The sequence below is a fragment of the Siniperca chuatsi genome, linkage group LG12, assembly GCF_020085105.1.
Source record: "Siniperca chuatsi isolate FFG_IHB_CAS linkage group LG12, ASM2008510v1, whole genome shotgun sequence".
Taxonomy (NCBI): Eukaryota; Metazoa; Chordata; class Actinopteri; order Centrarchiformes; family Sinipercidae; genus Siniperca; species Siniperca chuatsi.
The window spans coordinates 14,905,622-14,927,967 of record NC_058053.1 but is presented as its reverse complement, the minus strand read 5'-3'; the positions used below and the strand labels follow the sequence as shown (position 1 = coordinate 14,927,967).

At 37.6% G+C, this 22,346-nt stretch overlaps 1 protein-coding gene across 5 annotated transcripts in view; it reads right to left on the bottom strand.

The window, feature by feature from the left end:
* rapgef4a (Rap guanine nucleotide exchange factor 4a) overlaps positions 1-22,346 on the bottom strand; it is a 37,009-nt gene that overhangs the window by 7,295 nt on the left and 7,368 nt on the right. For 2 of the 5 annotated variants that reach the window (XM_044216753.1, XM_044216755.1), the window contains 11 exons: positions 11,498-11,570; positions 7,583-7,647; positions 6,412-6,462; positions 6,192-6,298; positions 4,653-4,774; positions 4,370-4,553; positions 4,203-4,287; positions 3,652-3,712; positions 3,426-3,502; positions 3,161-3,307; positions 1,894-2,009 (listed from right to left, as the gene is read on the bottom strand). In XM_044216753.1, coding sequence (XP_044072688.1) covers positions 1,894-2,009; positions 3,161-3,307; positions 3,426-3,502; positions 3,652-3,712; positions 4,203-4,287; positions 4,370-4,553; positions 4,653-4,774; positions 6,192-6,298; positions 6,412-6,462; positions 7,583-7,647; positions 11,498-11,570 — 1,088 coding nt within the window. Of the gene's footprint in view, positions 1-1,893; positions 2,010-3,160; positions 3,308-3,425; positions 3,503-3,651; positions 3,713-4,202; positions 4,288-4,369; positions 4,554-4,652; positions 4,775-6,191; positions 6,299-6,411; positions 6,463-7,582; positions 7,648-11,493; positions 11,571-18,775; positions 19,076-22,346 lie in introns of those variants that run through there. The other 3 variants (XM_044216756.1, XM_044216757.1, XM_044216754.1) reach the window with 3 other exon arrangements.

Sequence of the window (22,346 nt, the reverse complement as noted above, 5' to 3'; positions counted from 1 at the left end):
TACTTGAACGTGTGCCTGTGATTGCTTCATTTGATAACAATCCTATTTACAATCACAGAGTTCTTGGCTGGCTGGAGATTAAGGGGAGTCCGGGCTAAGAGCTGTCAGGGAAGCTAAAAAAGAAATGTAGGGGCATCTTCTTCTCCGTGAAGGAAAATCAACACAATCCAGCCACGGTTGTTTTCATCACTTGATAACAGCATCACGAGGGGAGCTGCACAAACTGTGTTGTGTCTTCCCCACTCATGAGGGAGAACACAGTCTTGACACTCTCATGTGTGAGGAGCGGAGTTGATTAGAGGGCGACCCCGAACAACTAATTGTGACTTGCCAAGCCTTCTTTTTCCCCTTGGAGCTAGGGCCATCATTGCCATCAACGTGTCTCTCTATGTTACAGCGACCATGGTGCAGTGACAGATTCCTCTATTAAGATAACACTTGCTGGCTGCAATGCACAGGATTGCTCTGTGCTTGTGCCGCCTGCACTGTCAGGAAGCATTTTCATCTGCTGGCCACACTGAGTCCAGTATTCACTAGGCACTTTCAATGTTTTTAAGGATAAGGCTGGTGATATTGTACATTTTTCTTATTGTCAATAAATTCCATGAAATACCAAAACCAACAATGAATCAACAAAGTTTTGTTTGTGTAGCCAAAGACTGATGTATCTTATTCCTCTGTGCCTCAGAGCTCCACTACAGAAACAGTCAGAAACATATAAAATAGCCACATTATGATGAACATGGGTACTGTACTTGATTTTGAGTCAATCCCACATACGTGCACTAAATGTGTATTAATCCACAGCTGAAAATAGTCCCAAACAAATACGCAAAGTACTCCTTTTTAGCTACAATGCCCAACTGTTTTGGGAAATTATTCAGCCTTTAAAAAAAAAAACCTCTATATTTGTGACCCATTTTTAAAGATTAACGTCTTCATTAGGAAGACTCTCGGAGCTGAGAGCCACAGACGGGGTGGGGATGTCAGAAAGTATTGAGGGATGGACTAACAAATTGCTGGTTTTAGTATTTACATGAGAATTGTTGACAGAAAGAAAAAATATAGACTAACACCACACTTCATTAGGATTTTTACACTACAACAGACATTACAATATTCTGTTTAATTCCATAGGGAAAAGGAGGCTGTGTTTAAGTCATCATCCATTTTTTAAAGTTTGTTTGTGGCCAGTTTTACTTATGGTTTTTTATGATAATTTCACCAGTGACTTCACTCGTAACAAAGTGTAAAGCTTACGTATTGTAATTACAGTCACCTGCATTTGATTATATCTTGTTCTCTGGCTCAGAATAGTTGTTAAACTGTTGACTAGAACTGCATTTGAGGTTATAATCTTAACATTAACACTTTACTTTAAGTCCCCTAAACAGGATATAAACATTTAATAAATGGTTTATGACATACAATGATGTGTTTAGATGCATATAGAAGGACATGGTTAAGTGTTTATTAATCTACAGTATTTGTCAAGAATTATAATTTCTCATATGACCACATATTTTATATTATTATGACTGTGCTTTACTATATTGTCATTCATTGTATTTTTATACAACAGCCTCCATTTATGGGTGCCCACAAGAGGAGTTATAGTTGTTGACAAATATATTAAAAACCACTATACACACAATACAGTGTGTTATAAACCATTTATTAAATGTTTATATATTGCTTATAAATGTTAAATAGGGGAACTTAGAGTGTTGCCATTTTAACAAACACCTTCCGGGCAATTAGAAATCAGTATTTTCTATGACCCATAATGTCTAAATAAGATGTACAACAGACACACACACACACAAACTGCATTCAAAACCTTTCCTGTCTATAAATGCTCTGCTGTGTGCAGTGGATTGTGGGTACATTTACTTGTACTGGGAGGATGAGGCTCCGTGGCTGGAGGTTCGACTGCAGCTGAGACTCTTCTCTAACACCAGAACATCCTGACCGTGCTCCTTCAGACGCACCGTGTTGGCCTCCACGTCCTTCACACAAACACACACACAGTATATACACATAAGTTATGCATTTAAATATTAAGTATGAACAAGCAGGTGATGAAGAAACGTTATAAGAAAGTTAAACACAATGAAAGAGCTATGATAACAATTACACTGGAAGGTTGTATGTAGTCCTATCTGAGCCTATTTCTGTTTTAGTGAATATGAGCTGTCTCTTCCACAACTAAATGAGAATGGCATGTCATAAACTGAACACAATGTTTACACCATCACACAATCATCTCACAATTGCAGAGAGGTTTGACTCTCTGGTCACTGAGCAGAATGGATTTGTTGGCTTGTCCAGTACAGCACACAGCCACACTAACCTTAGCAAGCAGGAGGTTAAAATAAAGTACCAAAATACCAAATAGTATTTTGTGGGTCTTAACGCAGGCCATGTCTAGTGTGGTGATTGTTACCTATTAAGCGATGTCAAATTATTTAAACTAAAGATCAAAAAACAGTCTTTACAAACTCATTGTGTGCAGACAAACACACACACACAGCTTCACAGCTTCAAATTCTGAAAAAAACACCTGGAATATTCCCATTGTATGAAATGGTGCAGCCATAAAAATTAGGAGTCTTGGGTTTAAATATTTCAAATGTGGAAACTGTATGTTAAGAGGTTTATAAAATGGTTTTAAAAATATGTTATTCTTTTAGTGTTACATATTCAAGCCATTTAGAGTGGATGCTTCTTAAGTTCCTAGATTTCTAATTTCTTTACATTGTGTACAGACCTGCTGGAGCATCACATTCGGCTCTCTCACCACAGAGCTAACTGCCATTCACATCCCAGTTCATGCTGTCAAATCTCTGCTGCTCTATTTCAGCCTGAACAGGAAATTCATGATGGCGTCAGAGCTCCCAGATGGACGTTTTCCACACAAGTTTGCATCCACAGCTAATTAAGCTTTTTATCTCCAGCTTGAAGTAACACAAGTCATTAGCAACATATTTCATATTTAGCAGGATGACTAAGCTAATGGGTGCAGAGGGCTGGAGTACTATCTCAAAGGACACATCAAATAACTTTTATGGCTGCATTGTGGAGTTTTTGTCAACAGAGGGCAATATTGCTTCTTTACTGTTACCATAAAGGCATCAATAGACGTTAAACAGAAACTCACCCTCAAAATCCTGTTGAAGTCCTCCTTGTCTACTCTCAGGAAGTGACAGTTGTCATCTCGCAGGACAATGGAGGCAGCACGGGGGGCATCATTGACGAGAGCGAGCTTTCCAAAGTCGTCTCCTTCATGAAGAGTGCAAACAACACCCTGCGCAGCACAGCGTGCTGATCATTTACTGACCAGTGAATCAATGCCCTGGTCAGAGCTACATAATCAGCTCTGATGCTTTTAGAAAGAGTGTGATCTCATCTGGAGAAATACCTACTTTTCCATAGATGACAACGTTGACTGAGCCCTTCAGAATAATGTACCATGATGTGCCCTCCTCCCCCTGACTGAACACTGAGAGAGAAAAGAAACAAAGAAAAGCTTTGGTTGTCTGATATACCCTAATCTGGGATTCATTCAGACTCTGTGATGCATTTATAAATTAAACTGTTTGGCATCAGCTTTTTGAAAAGGTCATTCACTTATTTTATCACATCACTTACACACTGTTCCTGCCTTTGCATGGGACTCAAAGATCAGCACTCCTGCCAGTTCTCTCTTTACCTGTGCAAGCAGGGGAGACTCAAGTATGTCAATATCAACACAAATTCCTTTTACTTAGTAGTTCAACAGGGAGCAACCAGAAAGAGCACAACACCATGCAAAGTTTTACTTAACTGCTAGTCAATACCCCACTGGCAAAAAACAGATTTTCCTAAATCTGAATGTGAGTTAAAGTACATAAAAAGGCATGCAGTTTGTAGCAATTCTCACGTAACTTCTTTTCAATTTGAGTGAATCCCAGCAGCAACACAAATTGATGATTTTACTTGCAGAACATGTATCCAAATATTTTAAGAGATATGATGATCAGTACTGAGCTCACTATACACACACACGTGTGTGCTGTTTGCATGCATGCATCTTTCCGTTCACAAGAGTCTGAGGAGCTGATCGTGTTTTTTACTGCCACAGGAGTCAGAACCAATTTGAATGTCTGCACAGTGACAACAGGATTCATATGGCCACATAAGATAGAGAACAAGTAACTCACAGTGGTGGATAGGTGAGATAAGGCCTTTATATGGAGCAGCTCTTCATAAATGATCTCCAAATCATCTGCTGTTCTTTCAGATGGACTGGAAAACAAGAAATATGTAAATTAAATCAGAACACCATCACATGATTCACTTTATTTAATATAGCTTTAGAGATTATTACTGTTTCCTCAGAATCATCCTCATGTGGGCGTCAGGTCCAATCTGCAAGAGGAGGAGCAGGGTGTCCTGCAGCTCCTCTTGGCTCTCCTTCCTCTCCTCCTCGCTGGGTAAAGGAGCATCCTCCTGCTCATCATCCAGGAAGCGGTAGAATAGGTACTTGTCCTGGAAGCTCAGTTCCTGGTCCACTGCGTCACAACAACACAACACAGACAGCATGGCTTGAATTTTAAATCTCTGCTTCACATGTTCACTTGTGCAGACACAGACATCACATAGAGTCTCACCATGGTTGAGAACACCTTCTTCCAGCAGCACCTGCCACATGCCCACAGCCTGAATACGAGAGTGGATGCATGAGCTCTGCTGCAATTGCCAGTCAACCAACTCTGTCCCCACGCAACACTGCCTAGGAAAGACACATGTCTATATAAGCTCTCATACAAAGGCTGAGCAGTTATGTAATATGTCTTTTTTGTGTTTTATTAATTAATGTTCTTGTTTTTTTGTTTCTGTTGTTTTACTAAACTGTTAACAGGGCGTTGCCATTAAAGAGCTGGCATGATCAGCCATCGTATTAATCTTGGATAAACTGAGGTTTAGTAAAATAAATAAACACAGTGTTACATTGTCACGACAAACAAAATGTAACTCTATTGATTCTTGATCAAAATAATGAGAAATGTATTACTGATGCATATGGAAAAAATAACAGCAATTTTGATTAAACAAGTTATTATACTGGAACACATTTTAAAAGTAACCCACCCAAGCATTCTTCAAGTACTGATTTGAAAGAAAAATCCTTATGATACAGCAAAGCCAAATACAATTGACTCCAATGACCCCACGTCCTTTATGAGTAATGAATAAATAGATTTGGGGTTTTTTTGGCCACTTGGGGGAAGCGCAACAAGCTGTAAACACAACGCTTACATATTTCACCTATGGGGTTGATATGGCATATGTGTTGGCAAACAGTTACTTATTTACGCATGCAGAAGACACGGGGTAACATTAGCGTTCATTTGAAATTGTTGTTTTTGTATCCATCTGGCGAAGGTAAGTCCAGTATTCACTCTCCTTTTAGCTCTGTTTGGTCTCCACCAACTCCTGATGGAAATATCTGGCTCTTTAGCTGCTTAATGTTCCACTGCGTTCAGTAGTTAGTCGCTAACTTTGTCTGTCAGCTGTTTGGTTCTGGGCAGGTAGTGTACGGTGAGCTTTTAGAGATTTTTCGCTGAAAACTGCTGCCTGCTGCTCCTAGAAACAACGCCGATAAGAGCGGTGAGAGTGAACCAAAACAGTAAAGTTGTGGGCCGGAAAACCAAAACAACAAGCTGAAAGACGCTAAAATGCTTTATGGAGCGCTAGCGGACCTGCAGAGTTGGGTGATAATTCTCTGTGGGTTCATCAATAAGAGCGAACACCTTTCACATTACACGCAGTCATTTTGATCCGTTGTTAATAAAAAATATTAATCAGTATAGCTTTAAGTTAATACTGTCAGGAATTAGTTTTGCCTTTAAGAAACTTTTAGTCCAGAAGTTAAAGGACAGAGGTGTTGTACACAACTGGCCAGCTATGGATTAGCCTCTGCCATTAACCCTTGTGCTTTTTTCCTCTTTCTTTTCATCTTTACACTATCATATTTGTAATTTTAGATTGCTTTCATGTGTGTGGATGAATTGTTTGTGTTTTTGTGTGTTTTTGTGTTGCAAACCTGCTTGCGTCACATTTCCCATTGAGAGACAAATATCGTATTTTGAACTGAATTGAATAATGCAATCTTCCGCAAATATCAAATAATTAAGATGCCAACTAACCTGTACGTCTTCAAATGGTATTTCCTGTCTCTGATCATGTGAGGCGCCCTGGAGAGGATGGCGTTACGGAGAATCTTCCCCGCCCGCAGGATCTTCTCAGAGGGGACCTGTACAGTAGAACTCAAGTTCAATCTCAGCACGATAGAGTCCTACTGACTACCTGCCACAAAAACTAGGTAATGATTGGCCCCTACATACAGAAGGTGATTGAGTTTAATACCTGAGAAATGCATTTAAGGTGGGGTTTGGCTGGACTTTCAATGAATGACTTCTGCAAAATAAAATAAAACAAAATATATATAAGAGGAATTAAAATAAAATACATCATGGATGACAATAAAACTGAGACTCTTCTGATGATACAAAACTCAACATCACAGAAACCGGGTGAAATTAAAGGTTTGTTGTTGTAGAACACAACAGTCTGGTAATTGGCAATAAAAGACATCAGGGAAACAACAACATGTCAACAAGTGTTTTTCTTCTCACTGTAGGCCACAGGATGTCTTCCTCACTGCTAGTGTATGACTGACTGTTGACATTATGTGTTTATTAGCTGTCAATTATAATTGAACTTTATTGCTTCTCAGTTAAAATAACAGTCTGTTACCAGACTCTTGACTGATGCATTCAATTGCTTAAACGGGACACAGATATTGTGCATTACTGTATGGTAGTGTGTTGATTGATTTTTGTATCCGCTAGGGGCATGGGGTGGGCTGCGGGGCTGTGACATTTAAAATGAATTCTGCAAGCTTCAGAGAGCAGAGTAACTCGTGCATTTATGTGGACGCTTTAAAGTTCATCATTTATTTACAAGTCCACTCAGTACTCAGGGAAGCTGTGCTTTCATACTTATTATTTATATATGTTAAATTAAATTAAAGCTGTGTTTGTTACATAACGAGAAAGAAAACTATGGGTTCCTCATTTTTACATAACAGAGCGATCTTGTAGCCATGTTGAGACTAAACGCTACGCGGGAACAAAGCACAGGGCACCATGAATCTGCTGGAGTGGAAGTTATCAACCCAGTGGTCAGGAAACGACAACAGGAGAAAGGTGGGACAGGAACTCTTACGGATGGAGGCTAAAACTGCAGTCATCTAGTTTATATTTAGACCAACTTTAAACAAATTTCACATTCCCCATCCTCTGTTGGAGGGGTGAGTAACGGTAAAGGATGCTATTACGTCAGGCAAAATAGAAGCACAGAATGAGTTATAGCCGAGGTATAACCTGCTGCCAAACTGTTCACTTACAGTAACACTCTGCTAGATAGGAACAAGGCCAATAAACCAGCTTTGTCTCACCCTCTCAGCCTCTCCGTCTTTCATAACATGTGGTAACACTAAATCATATAAATAATTCATGTGTGTCAGGCAAACTACCTTATGCTGATGTTTGGAGACTGAAACTAATGAGTTGTTGCTTATGTTCTCTTTGTCCGGCATTCCTGGTGGGAAAAAACAGAGAGCATGTTTATAGAGTGACTTGGGATCTGTGACAAACAGAGATCACTGAAAACTCAAACCCCCTCTAACTAACCCGAGAGGAAATGTAGAGTCTAGAGCCCCTGTAGATGCATGTGTTGGGGGGAAACAATGTGTAAGTTTTAAAACCTGAGCTCTAATGAGCAATTCATGCCACCAGGTAAAGTTTCCTGTAGCAAACACATAAACAACAAGCGGCATCGCATCTAAGTTAAAAAATAAATTTAAAAGTAAGTAAATAAAGAAAAACAAAACCATGTTTTATACATAAACATATTTAGTATGATTTTAAAACAATGAAATTGATGCAAAATAATTAATTCATTCATTCATTAATTTGCAGTATATTTCCAAGTGAAAGTATAACATACTTTACAATCTTATACTTAATGTGCTTTTTGCGTATTTCTAAAAAGGTTATTGTGGCTGAAAACAAGTGTCCTCAAGCTTTGTTAATTCTCCTCATATTTATTTTATTTTCTTATTTTTTTTCTTCTGCTTTTCCAATCAAACAAATATGCCATTCATTTATGTCACCATTATGAACTAGAAAATGTACCCATAACTTTCTCAGTAGTTATTGGGTGGTTATTTGTTCACTTGTTAGTTTTATTTTGTTTGTATCTCCTTTCAATTACTATTGAAAGGAGATACAATTTTCATTTTCAATTATTGTTCTGACATAATACATGATTTGGGCTTCCATGTGCTTACCTTTAGGAGAAACTTTCTTCACAAATCTATACTGAACAGTTAAAAACAATTTAAATTGTTATTCTAATTTAGCTTTCCTCTTAAATAAACATGATATTACACTCTATTACTCTGGGGTTGTGGTTGTTACTGTATAGGAGAAGCAAAGTTTTCCCAGTGTTTTTATTCTATGTGCAGAGGGTTTTAAGGAGGTTATTTCTCAGTGTTGGGAGCTTTAAGCTTGTAAAGTTCCCCTCCAGGACAAATAGCACAATCAGTCAGAGCTGCTCAGTCACAACTGTATCTGCAGGGAAAAACTCAGCTATTTTTATACAAGCCTCCCAGACTGCTGATACCACAAAAACAGATACAGAAAGAAAGTGGAACATAGAAATGTAACATTACGCTTGTGGCTATACATCCAGGAATAAACTCAAGCATCTGTATCTGTATAACTTTGTTCACAATGCTCTGTGTAATTCCTGGCTACTTTGAATTCCTGGTTATTTTTGTAAATGTTCTTTGCTGTAAAGGTTTTTATATTGTTACCTTCATGTTATATAACATGTGTTAGCATTTAGACCACCTAACTGCTGGGCAAACTATGTCCAACAGGGAATAATAATGAAAAAGTTGGAAAGAATGCAATCTGTGATATAAATGTAAACAAAAGGGTGAAGTGCTGTCACTAGCAAATTAACTGACAGTTTTTTGTAGTACAGGGACCAACACAGTCAGCAATAAAATCAATTAACAATAGTTTTATTTACCAACATTTAACCAAAATACTCATATGAATCACAGTTATGCTGGTCATTTTGGAAAGCAATGACAAAAATGAAATTTTATTTCAGCTTCAGTAGAGGATGATTTTCAACTGCAGAATTCATATTTATATTACACCTGCGAAAACTCATTTTTTGTCCACTTGGGGACATAAACATTGTGAACACAACATTGACATATCATCATCTTTTAAATCCTGTCTTGTTAGCAAATTGTTCTTATTTAGACATTGAGCAGTTACGGAGCAACATTTTCATTTGCTTGGAGTCGTGTTTCTGTCCACCTGATAAGTCAAACATTCACTCTTGTTTTCTCTCTGTTTTTGGTCTCCATCAACTCTTGAGGCAAGTATCTGCCTCTTTAGCTGCTAAATGCTCCACTATGTCTACTAGTACCACTAGTGTACAGTGAGTTTATAGAGCTTTTTCGCTGAAAATGGCACTATGAGAGCGGTGAGAGTGAACCAAAATAATAAAGTTGGCGGACAGTTAAACAATGAGCTGAAACTTGCTATAAAGCTCAGTAAAGCCGAGGAGGAGAAGCAGATTCAGGTGATAATTCTCTGTAGGTCCATCAGTACGAGCGACACCGTTTACATTGTCACATTGTTTTCATCATTTAATACATTGTTATAATAATCATATCGATTATAGGCGCTTTAAAGAAGAGTCTCATTTTGGTATCTATCATCTTCTTACACACTCTTGGACTGCATTTCTATTCATATGCTGTGGGCCTGTATAGAATCTGTGCTTGTGTATTGCTTTTTTGAGAAGTTAACACAGCTGTCCATCATTTTATTTGTGATGCTGCCATGCTGGTCCATGTGACATCACGCCACTCATTCAAGTGTCACATCAATTCAGTCACATCAATAGGAATGCAGCGTACAGTATGCATGTGAGAGATGAATCCAAGATTAGACATAAGTTACAAAAAATCTAAAATCGAATTTGTTGATAAAAGATCGTATCTTGTTTGAGTATGTCAGAGTTGAGAGTGTTTCATTTTATTGAAGTGAGTGTGTTCGTGCTTTAAATGGTGCTCAGGTAAAGTGGTACTGAATTCTTGACTGGAGTGAATTAAATAATGCTGACTTAACACCAAAGTGCTGGAAAAGCACAGTGCTGATGTAACTAAGAAAACTATTTAAAACATATTTAATTCATTAGACTACGGTTACAAAACCACTAAGCTGCTGTGGACGTACTGTACAAGAGAGTGCATCAGCCTCCTGCTGCTTGATGCCTGTGTGATTTCTGTCTTGGTGTATTCATGCATACAGTGCATACTGTAAATCCCCTAAGTACTTAACTGTATACTGCAAAAATACTCTTACAGTGCTGTTGAGTCTTACAGTGCTGCTCCATAGCACGTAACAGTGATGAATACCAAAGCAGACTCATCAACTTTTAAAAGCAGCCCAAAATCAAAATTTTAAGGCGAGTTTGAGATTGCAGCCCAAATCAAAATTTTAAGGCGAGTTTGAGATTGTGAGTTCTTTAAAAAGAGAAACATTTTCTTTAAAATGTGTTCATCATTTATAAACTCTTTAAAAAATACATAACAATATATAGTGAACCCACTGCCAGTAAGCCAACAGACTCTCTGGATTTTCTCACTACACACTGCTGTTCATCATTTTTATGGTACTTTACGGACTTTGAGCCAGTTAAGTGCTCTGTTTGTGCAAAGCTAAGTCAATATTGAGTTAACTTGCAACAGAAAAGCATAAATATAAGTACCAGCCTTTATCGCAATGCAAGAAGATGAAGGAGGGTCAGACAGTAATGGAGTTTGGGAGACAAAAATATTATTACATATTATACAAAATAAGAATTTATGTTGTATTACACTTCCTGAAAATTGTGAAATCTCATTATACAAAAAAGGAGTTACTTCTGGGAATCTTTATAAAGTAAAGTGAAATACATTTCATTAACTTTATAATTTCAGTTTAGTTCTGTACTTTTATATCTCGAGTAACTGATATGAAAGCAGCTGAAAGTAAACCAAATGCATTGATGTACTTGTTTCTGATGACGTAACACTGTCACTCAGCACATGCTACCAAACCATGTGCACCAACAGCTACATCTGAACATTTGGGACCACCTACACTGTGATATTTTACAGTCAGATGTCGTCTTGAAGATCCTGTTACAATCAAATTTAATTAAAAGTTCAAAGAATGCTATCAAATCTACCAATGGCCTGTACTGTGTGAAGGTTAATACAACACAAACTGTGACAAACTTAAAAATAAAATGTGTGATTGTGATTGAGTCCAAACCACTCAGAAAACAGATGAACAGTAACTGTGAGCTTACTTACTGTCGGCACTACAACCACTTTCCATCACACCATATGGTGGGGCGAGCAGTCCAGCCATGCACTGATGATATTTCTATAAAAACAAAGAAAATACAAAAACAAATAAGTCATAGCAGTTAACAACTGACAAGAAATGATCCATTTACAGTGGTAATATGATTGCAGCACATTATGTGTCAATCACAAGAAGACAGTGGCAGTGTCTTTTTTTAAATATTGTATACTTTTACTGTTTTGAGCCTCTAACAGTTATTTAAGTGAAACCATATGAGAGGTTTACAGAGGAAATAACTCTTTTGTAGAAAAATTCCTAAACATCTGAAACATGACAAGGAGCCCGTACTAGACACTAGCTTTTTGTAAGAGGTCACAACCAAAAAAAGGTTGGGAATATCAGATTATCATATGTTTTTATGTTATCTTTATGTTTCCGGTTTTGTCTGTCCATCCATTCGTCCGACCCATTCTTGTGAACGCGCTATCTCAGGAATATCTTGAGGGAATTTCTTCAAATTTGGCACAAACGTCCACTTGGACCATAGACCTAGACTCAAGGATGAACTGATTCGAATTTGGTTCTCAACGGTCAAGGTCACTGTGACCTCACAAAGCATGGTTTTGGCCATAACTCAAGAATTGATAACTTTTTTTACCCAAAAGGTCATTTTCACTGTGACATCATAATGTCCTGGAAAAACACTTTTTTGGCAATTATTCAACACCATAACTCAGGAACAGAAGGGGTGATTGTGAATATTTCACAGTTGGTCGGACACTAAATAGGTGACACATTTGACTCAAAGGTCATTGTGACCTCAAAATAGGTTTTTAGCCATAATTTAAGAATGATTTGGGCGATTCCAGATTTCACACACATGTTGACTGGGACGACACAACTAGCACAGTACGGGTTTTCCTCCATCTCGTCCATTCAGCCTTTCACTTCCTGCCTATATTCTGAATTTTGAGCATCATTGGAATCACGTGACTACAAACAACGAACTGGAGCGCGCCTAGCTAATCGTGATCCTGTGAGTGACTGAGTTTTACCTACAGCTCACAGAGAGGCTTCACATCTAAAAATGCCGGGAGAAAACAAAAGCACCACATTTTGTGTAGCTATACTTTAGTGATAACTTCCATTTAACCAAAAAATACACTTTATACCTTTTATTCAATTCCTTCCAAGTATTCATATTCATATTATGAGTTTGGACAGACATGGATGTAAACTGCAACTTGATTGGTTTGTGGAGGCATACAACCGCGGGGCGGTAATTCTAGTTTCAAGTAAAATCTAAATCTGACATGTAACTAGTAACTCTAGCAGTCAGATAAATATAGCGGAGTAAAAAGTACAATATCTCCCTCTGAAATGTAGTGGAGTGGAAGTATAAAGTATCATAAAATGGATATACTCGAGTAAAGTACAAATATGTCAAAATTGTATTTAAGTACATTAGTAGTAAATGTTCTTAGTTACTTTCCACCTCTGATTGCCATAAAATACATTCATCAAGTGGCATATTTGAGGAGAAGCCGATAACAGTGATGCTCATCCATCATCTGAATTAAAATACACCCTGAGGGGTCTTGGTAAGCCAGCGGTCTAAGATGCATACTATGGAACTGAAGCATCTCGATTCTGTCTAGGAATCTGTGTTGTATGTTATTTCCCTTGTTCTCTTTGATTTCCTGTTTCTATCGCTCATTTATGTGCTATCAAATAAAGACAAAGTGCCCCCCCGAAAAGAAAAAGAGCATCACTTGTCTCCAGGCTGTGAGGACAAAGAACAAAGTTGAGAACAATTTAAGTTGAGAATTTGGGCTGTTTGTCGATATTTCATCCTCATTAGTCCTAACATGCAAATGTAAGTAGGGTTCAATGAGTAATGATCACAAAGAGGGGAGAATACCAGAAAAGTCATTATTATACTTACTGTAATAACGTCTTTGTCACTTGAATAATTCATTAAATATAACATTAGCTCAATTCTAATCCTCAATTTCAGTTTCTAGTCCTCTTTTTCCTTTTCTCTCTTTCTTTTTCCCTGTTATGCACTTGTTAGATTACATATTTTGATAAAGAATTACTCCTTAATGTTGTGCAAGATGGAGAGAGCCGCAGAGCAATCAGAGCATGACAATACAACTGTACATGCCTTATACCATCACTGTGCCCTGCAGCATCACTGATGATATGTAACATCATGCACCCCATGCATTCTTGTAAATGTCATGCTTTTGTCCATGATACTGGTGAACAAAGAGGTCAATCCAAGCCAATGAGCCATAAAAAATATCTCCTTATACACTGCAAGACAAGATCATGGGTTGAAGTAGTACACAGTGGGAGAGTACAAACCGCTGCCAGCGTGGAACGATTTTAAAACTTAAAAAAAATATATAATGCTGGAAATTCAACATCTTGATCATCATCTAAATCTAATGAATGTATTCCTTGATTCAAGTCCCAACTGTCTACTTTATTTTATGGATGTTCATAGGATATTGATTTCACCTTCTAATTATTAAGTTATTTATGTTTTTACAGCATTAATAACTGTATTCTCTGCAGTGCCTTGCTGTATAAGCTGTGTGCCGTAAGTATTTTGGGAAATACTACAGTATGGTAATATTTTTACTGTAAATAGGATTTTGGTAATACTTGGTAAGTGGAAATAAACTCAGTCCACCATATATACAGTATATATGGAAAGAATGTTGAATGGTGATATATCTTCTTTTTCTTGTTTTACCATGGCTTAATATTAAGTACAGGAACTTTCTTTAACTTCTTAATATTACACTCAAGGGAGTTTTACAAAAGCAGTACCTCGGTAAGCTACTAGCTAACTTAGCTAGCACTGATGGCCCCTTGGCAGCATTTAAAAAGCTTGATTTAGCATACATTAGCTAACAAAACAGAATATTTGGATTTTGCAAACAGACGTTGACCATTTAATTATTATCCAATAGGGCCTTGTATTATGCTTTGGATGCCTGCATATAGAATATGAATTTTAGCTATCTTTGTCTTTTTCTCCTACAGAATAGCCTACAGGCCAATCCTGGCGGGAAGGGATGACAGAAGGCCAGGTATTTCTACTGATAATGAGTTAGCCGTGAACTGAAATATCTTGCCCTGAGAAAATATTACAGTAAAAACTATCCTAAGTTCAAATAGCTAGAATGGTGAATGGCTCACTGATATTACTGTAAGCGTATTTAGATAATGATGTTATAATCGCCAAGTCACCACTCACCAGGTTTGGAATTATACATTGCTGTTGTCATGTTGAAAGCCTCATCACTCCACATTTTAGATAGTTTTCTTGTTTTTGTCTTAACTGTAACATGTTCCTCTAAGAATTGAAAGTTGTACAGCTCTTGAGCTCAGAAAAACCATTGAAAGCCATTAGGTACCTAGTGTATATACCTAATGTATATGTAATGTATGTATGTATGTAATGTAGTGTATATACCTAGTATATACATAGTATAATTCCTTTTACAGCATGATAAAAACTACTGTAGGTAATTCTACAGTAACTTTACTGTGATATGACTTAAAGCAACTTGTTGGCTAATTGTTGCCAGTAAGTAACTGTAACTTTAATGATAAACGTTTTAAAAGTACTAAATTTTGCATCTTTGAAAAACACACTTGATCATATAAAACCATCCCCACCACATATAGTATCACTCTAATGCGAGCTGATTCTTAAAATTGTATTTTCTTTTAAACAATTTGTCAAGTAGACTGATGGTTCAAAATTAATTTGTGGTAAAAGACAAACAAAAACTGATTATGTGCCATAGCAACTACATTCTAGGTCAATAAAAAGCTGACTGAGAACCACTTAGTGACCGGCCATTTCTCTCTACCTTCCTATCTTCCTGGTCGGAGGAGACTGAACGAAAGCTAGAACTATACAGCCATTTGTTCATGGATGGTAATGTACTCTCAGAGGTCATGTTTTAAATTCAATTGTACTCTCTGAAGTCAGTTAATCACTTTAGCAACCCTTTGGGGGCACTGAGATTTTCCCTCTCAATCAAGAAGCAGTTTTTGAAAGCATTTCCACATATCTACTCGAAAATGAGGATCGACTTGCTGCTCATTAAGATACTAACAGATATAGATTAATGTCAGCTAACACTATTCAGATTATGAAAATGTGTCTTTTGTGGAGGGGATTTTGTACACATGCAAACAACGGATTTTATTATTCAAAATTAATCAAAGCCACAGAACTGAAGCCTTGAGAGTCACTTCAACAAGCCTATCTGTGTTTGTTGACAATTAAAGGATTTAGGATTAGGGAGGAGCACTTAAACTGAGCAGCACATGAACAAATGAACTCAACCGCTCTCAGCCAATAAAGCCGCACTCCCTGAGGGGTTGAACCAATCACTGGTTCATGTATGCCATGATTTATTCGCCAAGCCTGTTTCCATTGCACTTTTTGCATTTTGCTTTAATCGATAAACTAACATTTCCACCTCAGCCAAGCATAAAAACTTTTTTGCAATATTTTTAATTTTTATAATATAGTTTTTTTTTTAATTGTTTGGAATTTCCACCTCCACTGGAATTGTGACAAAATGTTACAATAACATTTATACCTTAAAAATGTATAAGCCCTGTTTATAAAGAAATCCAGAACTAAATGTGCTTGCCATGCTCCCTTGAAACGCACTTTATGTCACAATTAAACAAACATTGGGTGTGATTTGTGGAGCTATTTCCCTGTAGTCTCTCACATTATAACCATAATACTGACAGAGATGTCCTTATCATCTATTATCTTCAGTAGTAGAGGGAAGACAGACCGGTACATGTTGTTTAGAACCACTAAGTTGTTACTACACAACAGCATTTACTGACAAATTGACAGTCAGTAGTCATAAGGCACAAACAAGCTCCACTGGTTCTCACAGCCAGCTCTGCACAGAACGTCCACTGTTGTATTAGTGGTACAAACGTTTCTGCATACAACGTGCAAAGCATGGATAGACTTTTAGGCGTATTCGACTGGGTCAAATAATTTGTCACGACTTGACATCCAGGCAACGAGCACACTGGTTTAGTCAGACAGCTTATAGCGTCTGATTCAACTCTGTCTCTTACAAATGATTGTGTTATTTATTTTTATAAGCTGGTTCCATCACATTAGAGGAGATTATGATCTGTAGTTTCAAGCGGATTTAGGTAATACAAACACTTCCAGCCTAAGAATGATGTTGTTTGAAGTGATATGATCAGAAAGGTCGGTAGACGTGTAGGAGTCTAAATCCCATCACATCCATGATGCTAGGAATAAAAACTAACTTCCAATAGATCTGAGGTCTTTCACACCAAGGGCAGCTCCATTTCAACCTGACATAAAATTTATCACTAACAGACAGCAGAAACATGCTTTTTTTTTCTTCATTTGTAGTATCTCCCAGGTTTTTAGATCTTTAGCAGCTCACGTTGCTTAAACAATATGGCTGAGAGTGATACAAGAACATTTGGACATAAAAAATATCTTGAAACGATCAGATACACTAAACTGAAGAATTGTGTCAAATGCGATCAACTATTTGCAAGTGCACAAGTTGTTTTCTTAAGTTGTCGTGTAATGTTTTAAAACTCTTAGAAATGTATTGGTTTTTCAGAGTGAATTCACAGCACAAAAACACTGCATGTCCACACTGAAGCAGAAATGTGTTTTGACAGTGTGATGCCACAGATGACTGAATAAAATCTTTAACCAGAGTTATGTGTCTCCACGTTTTGAACATATTTAAATTCAGCTCTTTTCTAAGCTTTTTCTTTTTCTTAATGTCTTTTGTGGTTATTTGGCTGTCAACAGAACAAACCTTTTTGTAGAGGATTAAGGAGATGAGATTTTGCCATTTTTCTATAGTTCAGGTCAGATGTTTCACTGTGGACGGAGATCTTTACCAAAGCAAGCAAAAGAAAATGTGGACGTATGTTGTTGCCACATATAAACGACTTTTAAAAAATTACCTGGCTAGTGTGGAGTGTAGTCTCAGTGTTCCTGAACACTGTAGCATGTAGACTAAGTGGTTTCTTCAATGATATGACTATACTATATGGCTATGTTCTGTCCATAAAACTTTAGCCCACCATTTTAAGCTTGGTGACTGGGCTGTGGCACTGGCATTAGATTGTACTGTACATTGAATAGGCCATGGGTATTGTAGTAATACTTGAAAAGCATTCAACTTTGATTCAAAGGAGACTCATTTTCTGGCTGAAAAAAAATACCAATATTTGCAAACGCTGAACATATTTGGCTCTATAATTATAGGTAACATGAACTGAAAGTGATATTTTCTAAAACATAACTTCACACAGTTTAAATAATAAATAAATAATGTTTAATGTATTTGACTAATAATCAGGTTAATGTAGCGTATACAGACATCTCAGAGTCATGTGAGTGTATCAAGAGTATGATCCTGCATTCATCACCACACAGCTTTTATCCTAATAAAAAGGGGGTTTAGAAATGTTTGTAATAACAGATGTGCCATTCTGTAATCCGCCAGTGAACTTAACTGTTGTGCTAATTTGCTTTCATACACTGACTTCACTGTTCATAGCAACATTGTGTATAAAAACAGTGTAAAGATTGTCACCATGGAGTGCTGACTATACAGTCCATATCTCTATCTGATGCACACAGTTGCTATGCTTTAAAGAGTCCACAGAGAAGTGTAGTCTTATCTGTGTCATAACAACAGATCAGTGAAGATATTAACCAAGTCATCTCAGTGCATTCTGAACTCAAGCTCCACCTCTGTCTTTCTCTGCTTGAGTACGTTATTGCATTGTGAGCATCAATGTGCATGAATGCACTGCTGTATTTTGAATAATTCACCCCCAGATTACATAACCTACATAGTGCAAACTGTTCCCAAAGCATTCACTGATTATTCTGATGCACACTTCAGGCCACTTGGGAAAACATTTAGGAGAAAGCCCTCCCAAGAGTTTCACTTCACTTCCGCTCTGTTCGTTTTCCTCCCAAACAGAAACAGTTAGAATATAAATTCTAAATGTTCACACTTTCAGTAGGAATGAAAATACAAAATTTTCCTTTTGACATTGCAAATTCTGAATTTCCAGATAGTTCTGTAACATCAGCAAGAACAATTCTCCACAAATTTCTATCCAGCATTTTTTCCACTTTCCCCATATATTATACAGTGTTTCTCATGCAACAAATGCATTGGATTGTTGAAAAGTTTGGCAAAGATTACCTAAAGATGCGACCAGCGTCCCATGCAGCTTATTCTTGTTGTTAATGACTAGAAGGTCCTCCACACCTTCTTAATCCAGGCGTTAACAAACACTCCAAGCATGTATGTCTAACTCCAACAGTCCCAGTGTGACACAGTAGTAATGGGTCATATCCAGCATGGTCCAACATGATCCATCAGCTCCGTCACCGCAGCCTGCACGCCACTCTGAGAGCAGACTGTGTCAGCCCAGCAGAGTGCCAGTCAGCAGCTGACTTCTTTTGAGCAGCAGTTGCTTGGTGATTACTCAACAGACAGTCAGTGAGCACACAGGAGAGCATGCTTGTTCTCTCTCTCTCTCTCTCTCTCTCTCTCTCTCTCTCTCTCAAGGCTTAGCTAATATACACACACACATAATACTGAGTAATTGCTCATTTTCAGCTTGGCCACCTTCACAAAGGAAGAGTTAAAGCAGAGTCTGGTCAGTCTTCACAGGATGTGAAAAAATTTAATCAAAAATTTAAAAAAAAAAGTGATTGTAAAAAAATGTCCCTGCTGCCTTCATCCACTTACAACCCTTCAGGGAGACATTTTCCTTCGTTTCCTTCGGCATACCGGCAGAATTTAGTTAAACTTGTGAATTTTCCTTTGTGCATCCAATCCAACCCTAAAATGTACAGACAGTACCATCCAGTATCATGTTCCTATCACTGAGCTCCTTCCTCTCAAGGACAGAGACCAGATGGTGTCTTATCTTTGACCTTGTTACTTCTCAAAGCCACAAGACAACTGCATAGAACTTCCTTTTAATCACATCATCAAGAGCTTATAATATGAATATCTCCCCAACATTACGTTTTTAAGTAAAATATTTCAAACTAAGTGTTGACTAATGCACACCTGGTAGTTAAATAGTTATTTATTATTTGTCTCATTTTAAAGATGCTGTAATTAATAATTGATGTGGTAATTGTTTCTTTTATTGGTTGTTGCAGCCTGTGGCTTTGGTATAAAGATGTTTTGTTTCATATTGTGAATTTGGTGCCTGACGAAGGTCCTCGACCGAAATATTGAATCTCTAATAAAATGGATGCTGACAGGATGAAAGAATTGAACCCTATTTATTCTAAAGTAAAATATGTGAATATTTCCAGAGAATAAAAATTATTAAAAATCAAACTAATTACACTCACACTTATAACTCACACAAGCAGCTTCCTCTGCTCATTTCATGGCTGCTAATTTGTGAATGACAGTGCTGATAAAGGTTATAACAGTGAATTTAATCATGGAAAATTTGATGGCTCATAAAATGCTCACTGACTAAAAGAGTAACTTTGACCAAAATTAGCACATTTTAATGGGTTTTGTACATTCCTTTCCATAGGTGACAACTTATGTATCATACCACATGTCTAATGTCTAAAAACATAACCTTATAAATGAGATTTGGTGTTCACTTTTATTTAACTTTCTTTATTTCTTTTGTTATTTCTTAATTTATCACATTAAGAAAAGTTGAAAACAGAAAAGTGACATTAAGTAAATAGCCATCTTACTGATTTTGAAACAAGAGAAGAGTCAAGAGCTATAGAAGGGGAACGGATGTAACTAAGAAACAGACAGATGGGTCTGGAATAAAGACTGAGCAGGTGTAGATGTGTGTCACTGAATCACCATGTCAAATCTGACTCCCTGTCGCTTTATAATCCCGACTGACAGAACAGACCAAAACAGCTTAGCTGCTACAATTTCAGTAAAATGATGTGATGGGAAACAATGTCTTATTTTGGATATGACATTGGTCATCCTGAATTTGATGGATTAAGGCTTGTATTGAGCAGGCACTGCAATTTAAGACAGGGCATATTTATCAAATGTATTTTGGACATCATTGGATGGACTGAGGCAAGCAGAGGCACTGGAGAGAGAACATATTCCATTGTCCTTCTTTTCTCCCCATGACAGTAACAAATTTGATTTGAAATTTGAAATTGATTTACTGTTTTTTGTTTGAATTCAGTTTCGTCAGCTCCTCCATGCTGTGGTTTAACTTAAAGATACATGTTCATCTTAGCAAAAAGACAAAAATATTTGTCACATGCAAACAAATAAACACGGCAATGATATGGAAGACGAAAGCTGAGCGAAATCTACCTTGTGTGCCAGCTGAATGATTTTAGTTCAGCATTGATGTCTACTGGACAGTTATTCTGCACTACAGAAATGTGTTGGTGTTTTGTGAGTTTTCAGTTGGTATAACTCATAACTTTCATCCCGAATCTTTCTATATCACCAATCTAATTTAATCTAAATCTGACTAAATTCTGAAATAAATCCTGTCAAAGCAATTACAACAAAACATGTCACTTTGTGGGCTGAATTAAGAAGCAAAAATTGAATTGATAATAATATTCTGCAAGGCCAGTTGTAGTTTTCATGAGTATTTTCATGATGTAACAACTCTGTGAGCAGAGATAAGGGAATAAAACAGGAATGTTTTGATATAATCTTCCTGCTCTATCTGTGCACATATCCACTGTGTACTCGGAGGGACCCTGGCCCTGGATGTGGCATACTACTTGGATGCTGAACCACCAGAGGATCCATGTGGCCTTGTTTTTCCAACCCCCCTCCACTCAATCCTCAGACACCAGAGGGCACGCTGCGCCCCTGCCACTTCCTGTTCATCAGCTTTCTCCACTGGCTGCCCACCAGGCTTCTTCTATGGACTGATGACAGTGACACACCAATCCCCCCCACCCACTCTCTTTGCTCAGTGCCCAACAGATACGCCTCGAGCCTAAACATGCATACAAAATACATACAACCAAAAGTTGCAGTACACATGCTTAAAAAATTGTCCTCTTATCATGTGTAATTTGTCACATCTAATCCAAAATGTCAAAGCTTCCAGATAATGAAAGCAGGTCTGTCCAGGCCACATGCAGGCTGACGTGACTGTAAGAGAGAAATCACAATTGTGTTGTTTCAATCACAGTGCCCATCGGAAGCAGGAAACAAAGGGAAGAGCAAATTGATGATCAGGCCATCTAAGCTTCGGTCAGCGTGCCTGTGTGTGCTGAGCTCGGCTCATGTCTGCTCTGTTAAACAAACAGCACACGGCTGCTCATTCCCAGTGGTTGTAGCAGTCAGCAGCATAAGAAAACACATATTAAAGTTGTATGCATGAGTGGTACCAATAGACACTCATACATGCAGTGACTTTTCCATGTGTAATCATTGAAACAAATGGGGAAAGGGCAAGAATATTGTAAACAAGCATTAGCTCTCTCTATAGCACTCAAACACTGACATACATATCCTCAAATTTACTGAACAATCACATCAAGATTTCTGGAGAAAGAGCGAAAACTGGAGAAAGACATAAACTGAATAATTGACATGGACAGTCATGAATAAATAATATTATTCATTGGTTCATTAGGGCAATGTGTGCTCACTCTGACATAGTTTTGTACGAGTGCTTGGCTACAGGCATTCTGCAGGAGGACAGCTCTGTGTGGGAGGAGGAGGAGGAGGTGTGTTTGTTTCAGGGCTTCCTCTTCAGCTTGACGCAGGGTAGGTGGTA